We start from the raw sequence: 7,981 nt of genomic DNA on the forward strand, positions 1-7,981 counted from the left end.
TTTCGTCATTTGTTTCTTTTGTTTAAGTGTTATTTCTAATAAATTAAGAAGATGAGCACTTTACCTGCTGCACCTTGGTCTGTCCCTTACGACGCGTGTGACATTGAGAAGGATTGTATTGTTTCAAAATTCCATCATTGCAGAGTTAAAACAAAAGTATAAAACAAATTGCAGTGCCAAGGATAAACAAGTTGCTACAAAAATGCTCAGAGGCAACATCCTGAGAAAGTATGGCCTGGTCAAAGCTGCAAACAGAGAATTTTGCTTTTCAGCAAAAGCAATGAGGGCCAATGAAAACAGGCTATCAATTATTCAATACTCCAGGAAAAAATTGTGTAACCGAATTAGCACAGCCACAGAAGAGAAAATCACTAGATTCTATGAACATGATGACAACAGCAGAGCAACAACAGGGAAAAAGGACACACTAACGAGGAACAAGAAGAAAAGCAGAAGCGCTTCTTGAATGGCACAATTCAGAACCTTTATCAGAAGTTTAAGAGGGAATATTCAGAAATTCTAATTTCCTTCTGTGAATTCTGCAAAATAACTCATTTTTGGGTTGTCAGGCCAGCAGTCCAAGATAGGGACACATGTCTCTGCAAAACCCACGTCAACCTCCAGTTCATGATGGACAAACTACAGCATCACAAAGTGATCAGCTGCAGCAACATTGAGAAAGTTAGTGAGTCTTTGTGCTGTGAGAACCGGAAGAAAGAGTGCATGTATAGAGTGCTCCCTTTGCCAAGACAAAGAGCTTAAAATATCTGACTTTGATGCTGGTGAGCAGACATGGTGGTTTGAGTGGAAAAACAAAGATGAAAAGAGAGAGAAGAAAAACAAAGAGGGAAACATGGAGCAGTTCACTGTACATTTGACAGTAAAAGAGAAGATATGTGGCACACTGCCGTTGGCAGATTCTATTGGAGGACTTCTCCAACGGATTGAAAGAGAAGTTGGGGAAACACGTGTACAAAATTTGACACCAATACTCCAAACTGAGAGAATTAAAAGAGAATCCAGAGAAAGAGGAGATCATTGTGCATATTGACTTTGCAGAGAATTACAGTACCTGTGTAAATACACCCGTGAAATCCAGGCAGTTCACTTTGTTTTCATACGTTTTTTTTTACATAGATGTCATTTACACCAGACCTTGTCATTTCCATCACAACCCATATTTTTGAGGTAAATGAGTATATTATGTATAATTTACATACATTTATTTGTTTTAGATATGGAAATCATACGGTTGTTAACATAATCTCACAAAAAGGTTGGGTGGAAATATCTTATTTTTCATGATAAATAAATGTTTTCAGCTGTCACCAAGGCAAGTTTAAACATTCAGTCATCGTGTTGAATTATTAATATTAGGAAAACCTTAAAAATCACTTAAAATAATATTCAATACAAGTTAATGTACAAATGTATAAGACATTTGTTATAAATCAATTGTATGATATTTGATTTTCAACAAAAATGGATGTTTAATGACGTGATGGAAATGACATTTGTCTATGGCTGTCTGGGAAAAGGGACAAAAATATATACATTCCTGAATAGTACGATCTCAGCCATTATCAGATATAGTTTCTAGACAAATCAAAGACAAGTACAATACTGGTAAAATGGTGTTTGAATAAGTTTTCATTTCTGAAAGTTTGCACGGCCAAAGTGCCCAAAGTTGCAGAATCACCCATACATGAGATGTCTTCTCTGTGGCTCAGTTGGTAAGGCATGGTGTTTGCAATGCCAGGGTTGTGAGTTCGATTCCCACGGGGGGCCAGTACGAAAAAAATAAATAATAAATGTACGAAATGTATGCATTCACTACTGTAAGTCGCTCTGGATAAGAGCGTCTGCTAAATGACTAAAATGTAAAATTACTTTCACACACTGTATATTCATTGTAAAGAAGCAGCTACAGTAATAGTCCATTGGTCACATGATTCTCCATTTTTTTCTTCACAGTATTGCACTTTTTAAAAACAAACACTATATACATTTCTGATTTGGTCCCTGTGGGGTCAGAGAAAAGGTCCTCCTCATTTTCCTCTGAACTGTACCTCATAGTCTTTCACACAGCTATGTGTAACCTCATACACTGGTGCATGGCTTACATCAGTCACACCACTTGATGCTGTATCACATCTTTTTGAAGCATCCAACACATCTACATCATACGTGTCTGGTTTGTCTGTATGCAGCAGCGTGCCGAACAGCCTGTCCCAGTGTGTGAAGTAGGGTGCGTAGTTGACCATGAACTTGAGATGGTGGAGGTCGTGGTGTGGAGATCCGCCATAGAGCCCAAAGGGTACCAGTCTGTGAGGGGCCCAGGGCAGGTCATAACCTGAGTGGTCCTCTACAGACAGCCAGATGTTCAGGGTGAAGAAGAACATCTTGGTGAGTGGGTGGCAGCCCAGCAGGTTAGGGTTCACTGCAGCAAACAAGCCCAGACTCAGGGTCTCCCAGATCCCAGAGTGCTCTGTGGTCAGGGCGAAGGTGGCTGTGTAGCGGTGGTGCACCTTATGGAAAGTCCGGTAGAGCCAGGGCACCTTGTGGTGCAGCACGTGCCACACAAAGTACTGCAGGTCAAAGAGGAGGAGACAGGCTAACACGTCCCAGGCCACACGAAGAGCCCCAGGGGCTTGGGCAGGGAGGACCACTGGTCTCCAGTACCAGTGCAGAACACTGAGGGGGAAAATGAACACAGCGTGGGTGTGCAGGGAGGTAGCCAGGCAGCTCCATGCCATTGCCCAGGTCACCCTGCTCTGTGACTGAATCTTGTAGCGGTGCACCAGGGCTACTCTGGAGGACAGGGTGTCAAGGCACAGGTAAGGCAGGCAGCAGCTCAGATAGAGTGTCATGGAGAACAGGACAGGGAACAAGGGAGAGCGGAGAAAGTCTTCTTGTGCTCTTATCTTGTCCCATAAAGTCTGTAGCAGGAAAGGAGAGGAGGACTCCAATGAGGGCTCCATCTTTACTGATCGAATGGTCTTCAGTCTGCAGTAGAGGATGCACTGCCTTTTAAAGAGGGTGTAGAGGATGCCCTGCCTTTTAAAGAGGGTGTATTGTTACTCTGTGTGACGTTCTGCAGGTCCTTATTAGTCTTTTCCTGCTGGGGAACTCCGCAAGGAGGGAATGAAATGCTTCACTCGCCAAACTATTTAACCCTCTGTGTCTATGAAAAACTGTCCTCAAATCAAAATGTCATTTTTCAAAAGGGAAATAAAATCTGTAATGTTTAGGGTGACAAAATGCTTCAGACAACGAAGTAAGTCATTATTCATTAGTTTAACATAGTTGATAGTAACTGTTTTCAAATGGTCTACTATGACAACACCTTCCCACCTGCTTGAACCATAGACAGGTAAATACATAATTTGATCATGTCATGGTCATGGACTATAGTTTCCAACTGTGTGTATGTTGGTTTTGTTTTGTGTTTTTATTTACAAAAATACTAGTATTTAGTATTTGTTGCTGGGTAAACCAATAGGAATACGCCTGAGTTTGATTTATATGCAGTACCAGTCAAAAGTTTGGACACACCTACTCATTAAAGGGTTTTTCTTTATTTTTACTATTTTCTACATTGTAGAAAAATAGTGAAGACATTAAAACTATGAAATAACACATATAGTATCATGTAGTAACCCAAAGATTTTATTTTATATTTGATGTCTTCACTATTATTCTACAATGTAGAAAATAATCAAAATAAAGAACAACCCTTGAATGACTAGGTGTGTCCAAACTTTTGACTTGTACTGTAGGTACAAGGTCAGGGTTAGGGTACACAGTCAGAGACAGAGTTTTGGTAGAAAGCAATGGGGAATGAAGGGTGACTAGACTTCAGTAGACATCCCAATACATCCCCTTCTCAGAAGTGCTCCAGAAATCACAGTATCATTTCTCTTAGAAATATTGGACAACATATTGCCAGTAGGCCTACTGTACAGTATTTCACAAATTCTTAAACTTCTATTGTACGTGACATTATTGAAATACCCACTACACTGCACACCTATTGAGCTTCTTGATGTTGTACAGTACAGTAGTTGTGACAGTGGGTCATTCGCCAACGAACGGCTCTTTTTGGTGAACGTCGAATCGCATCCGTGGAAGAGCCATTTCTTTGTCTCCCAGATTTGTCTAGCCTACTGTTACCACTGCTTTTTCAGCTGCCAACAACAATTATCTGTAGATAAGTTCGAAAAAAAATCTCTGGAGATTCCTCACTGCAGGAACAATAAGTAGTGAGGAGAGAGCATCATTCTGGTCCACACACTGCGTAAAAAAAAATCTTAATTTTCTTTGCAGGCCATCTATTAATTTGGTCAGATAAAAATGTACTTTAAGTTGCATGTCACATTGTGACATAATGGCAGGTAAAAGGCTATGCTTTACATTACAGATGTGCTCTTTTGTATGGTTTTATGTAAATGTTTAAGCACTACAGAATGAAGAGCTATTTGAGAGGCAAATGAACAGCTCTTTTAGTTGAACGAGGCAAAATGATCCGGCTCACCAAAAAGACTCGGAATGCCCATCACTATAAAGTAGACTACCCCTTCAGTCTTAGTCAAATACAACACTCTTTTCCTTGCAATGGTTCGACAAAAAACAGGATTTTATTTTTGTTTAAGGTTCCACCTAGTGTTTTAATAAAGTCAATGCATCACTTCGCCATCGTCTCATGCAGGGATTGGCAACTCCAGGTTTTCCCAAACACGGTCCTGGGGCCACATTTAGTTTTTTTCCCTAGCACTAGACAGCTGATTCAAATAACCAACTCTTCATCAAGCTTTGGTTATTTGAATCAGCTGTGATGTGCTAGGGAAAAAAGCAAACGAGTTCAGGAAACCCTGGCCTAGCCCATAACTCTCGTGCGCTCTTAAAGGGGCACACAGCGATTTAACATTAACATCACATCTCTCACCATCTTTTTCTCTCTGAAAAGTGAGATGATGAAACATTGCTTTTGATTTCTTAAGAAGAAGAACTCGTATCATAAGATGTTTCAAACATTATAATAAAATGTATCTAAAAAAGCTACGTCTGGTTGTCCACTATGAGAACCTGTCCTGGGTGCACTATCACCAAGAGGAGCTAAACCACACGTGATGTCATAAAATAAGAAACACTTGATGCCATAAAATATTAAACCTTTACATCTGGTGTACAACACGTCTAGACCTTGGACCTGAAAGAGCCTGCTCTCTGACCTTAATAAACTTTAACCTGTAAGATGTGATACACAAAACCTCCTTTGGCTCAACGTGTTTACTCAACATCTCTGTGACTGTCAATTAAAATGGGTCAGTTAGCAATCCACTGAAGGGTTTCTTACTTTTGCATAGAGTAAAAAAGCTGAATTATGTTTGTATTAATTTCTCAGAAATATCATATATGTATTTATTAAGTAATTGGGATGGTGGGTCGGTTGGTTGGTTGATTAAAGTTGATTGATCTTTAAATGTAAATGTTATTGGAATGGTGTCTGCAATGACCATTCACTTTAGTCTCTATTTGCTAGAAACAAAACTATGGCTAGAAATGAAACTTTGATACGGCTTGTAAAGTGAGGCAGTAAACAGCATAACCAGCCGATTGTAAGATAACAATGTGGTTCGTACAGTATAAAATCAGGAGAGAAGTCAGTGAGGTAACTAAACAGACACTCATTTGCTCTTGAAACTCAGAGACCACAAGATGACTTTCTCTTGTCCAACTAAGAGGTAAGCTCTCGCTCACTCTCTCTCTAAACAAGTCCTTGGTTCACCATCCAGGTCTGAAATATCTCCCTTAGTTAGTTCTAAACTATTTTGATTGAACTGTTGTCTTTTTTTAACCAGAATGGCTCAGAACTCCTTGAAAATTAGGCTGCAGGGTTTGGAATGCCACTTCACCTGGAAGTTGGACTACAGCAGATCTAAACTGGAAAGTCTCAGAGAAACCCTGATAGATATCATCAGCAGCGAGGGGGTTCAATGTTCCTGGACGGGTCATCTGTACAACCTCATGGCTTACCTACACCACGCTTTGGGCTCCACAGAGGACGCTCTTCATTACCTGAAGAAGGCTGAAGAGGCCATTCGCCTAAACAGCCCAGACGACGTTGAGCTAAGTCTGGTGGTCCACTATGGGAACTTGGCCTGGGTGCACTATCACCAATGGGAGCTGACAGAGAGCCAGACCTATGTGGAGAAGGTGGGGAGACTACTGCAGGACAACCCCTCGCCCTGCCCAGGTGTAGTGTGGGGAGAAAGGGCCTGGACTTTGAATAAGTTTGATGTAAGCAAGAGGAAGGAAGCGGTATATTGCTTCCAGATGGCCTTGAAAGAGGACCCTGAGAACAAGGTGCTGCGCGGTGGCTATGCCATAGCATTTAGTAAATCTTTTGAAAGGAAAGACATTACCCCGAAGCTGCGATCTGAGATGTTGGAGCACCTACGGATTGCTAGAGAATTGGATCCAGAACATTTGACCATGACAGTGATGTACCTGCAGAGGCTTGCAGAGAGTGGCCAGGTTGAGGAAGCACGTAAACTTGCAGAGGAAGTGATAGAGAAGCCTTTGGACAGCTTTGGTGGATTTGGACTCATACTATCATTTTTCAGAGAATACGTCTCTCATGATTCAAGCATTGACCTGGCAAGAAGGACCCTGGAGAGACACCCTGATTTACGCCAACTGAAGAAGCGTCTTGCACAGTGTTACAAATGGAAGATTTTCTCTCCAGAAGAGAAAAGGAACCCAATGAGGCATATTCTGATTGAAAACGCAGTCAACCTTTATGAAGAGGTGGTCACACTCTACCCAAAATCCCTTGCGGTAAAAGTGGATTTGTCTGCCATGTACAAAGAATCTGGCAGAGTTGATAGAGCAGATAAGATATTCGAGGACCTGCTTCTTGATAGGGAAGGAATGGAACCACTGGATTTACAAACATTATACAACAGGTATGCCCAACATCTGCTTTATGCCAAACAAGATGCTTCCAGGTCAATTGATATCCACAAGAAGGCAGTAGAGATTATGCTACACACTGGCCATCGTGACAGCAGTGTTCGTGTTTTGTTGTCCGTTGTCCATAATGGAGGAGACAGAGCTGAGGAAATTGTTGACTTTCTGGATGGACTTGATGGAGAAGGTGCTGTCAGCCAGTTCTAGACCTTTTTTTCCAATAAAGTATTGAATTAACCAGAACTGCGTGTCGAATCAGTCAAATTTGCATGACCTGTTTATGATTGATTCATGTGGAAAATATATTCACTATACTTCTAGGACAAATCTAGGGCAATCTAGGACAATTTTTCATTTAGTACAAACTGAATACCTTAGTATTCCAAATGTCTGTGCTCAATTTTACTACTGGGATTGCTGAGAGATGCATGATCATCAATACTAACACTGGAAAGGAAATTCAAGGCTGAGAGTAAAGTCATAAATATGTAGGCCTAACATGACAATTAAAGTTAACTGTGGACAAATGTACTGTAGACAAACGAATATGTTATTTTTATTGCATTATAGAGTAGAGAGGTGCTGTATAGCCTCACAGACAGACTATCCAGAGCGATAGGATATTATTTATTTTATTTTCTTCACACTGGGCACAATAGATTCTGTTTCTGGAAAAGGTATGTAATGTGTAATATTATACTGTCTAATATCTTGTAAGTTCTTGTGAAAATAAAGGTATTCTGTTCTATTCTTTTAAGAGATCATTAATTAAAGAAATACAGTAACAGCAAACAACAACAAGTCATTTTATAATTATAAACCACTACAGTAGGTTACTAAAATGTCTTAATGCATAGCTGTGGATATCCAGTTGAAATTGATATCGCAATACATCCATCACCTTCTCAGAAGTTGCTCCAGCAATCACAGTATCATTGCTGCTGAGAAAGATTGGCCAACAGTACTGTGCAGTATTTCACTAATGTTTTAAGTTCTAAGGTATGTGACA

The 7,981-nt window shown here is 40.5% G+C and overlaps 2 protein-coding genes across 2 annotated transcripts; one reads left to right on the plus strand and one right to left on the minus strand.

Annotated features, from left to right (window-relative positions):
- Positions 1–326: 326 nt before the first annotated feature.
- Positions 327–3,017, minus strand: LOC106577089 (cholesterol 25-hydroxylase-like protein). Its single transcript, XM_014154812.2, has one exon. It carries the CDS (start codon positions 2,979–2,981, stop codon positions 2,049–2,051), a length of 933 nt encoding a protein of 310 aa, XP_014010287.1. The 5' UTR covers positions 2,982–3,017; the 3' UTR covers positions 327–2,048.
- A 2,369-nt stretch (positions 3,018–5,386) lies between these two features.
- LOC106577090 (interferon-induced protein with tetratricopeptide repeats 1) lies at positions 5,387–7,720 on the plus strand. Its single transcript, XM_014154813.2, has 2 exons — positions 5,387–5,744; positions 5,862–7,720. The coding sequence occupies exons 1-2, from the start codon at positions 5,719–5,721 to the stop codon at positions 7,177–7,179; spliced, it is 1,344 nt and encodes a 447-aa protein (XP_014010288.1). The 5' UTR covers positions 5,387–5,718; the 3' UTR covers positions 7,180–7,720.
- Positions 7,721–7,981: the final 261 nt, after the last annotated feature.

The sequence above is a fragment of the Salmo salar genome, chromosome ssa18, assembly GCF_905237065.1.
Source record: "Salmo salar chromosome ssa18, Ssal_v3.1, whole genome shotgun sequence".
Classification (NCBI taxonomy): Eukaryota; Metazoa; Chordata; class Actinopteri; order Salmoniformes; family Salmonidae; genus Salmo; species Salmo salar.

Bases quoted from the DNA above. Each gene is read 5' to 3' on its own strand.
- LOC106577089 (XM_014154812.2), bottom strand. From the start codon at position 2,981: ATGGAGCCCTCATTGGAGTCCTCCTCTCCTTTCCTGCTACAGACTTTA.
- LOC106577090 (XM_014154813.2), top strand. From the start codon at position 5,719: ATGACTTTCTCTTGTCCAACTAAGAG. The intron at 5,745-5,861 runs GTAAGCTCTCGC...TTTTTTAACCAG, and splicing joins TTCTCTTGTCCAACTAAGAG to AATGGCTCAGAACTCCTTGA.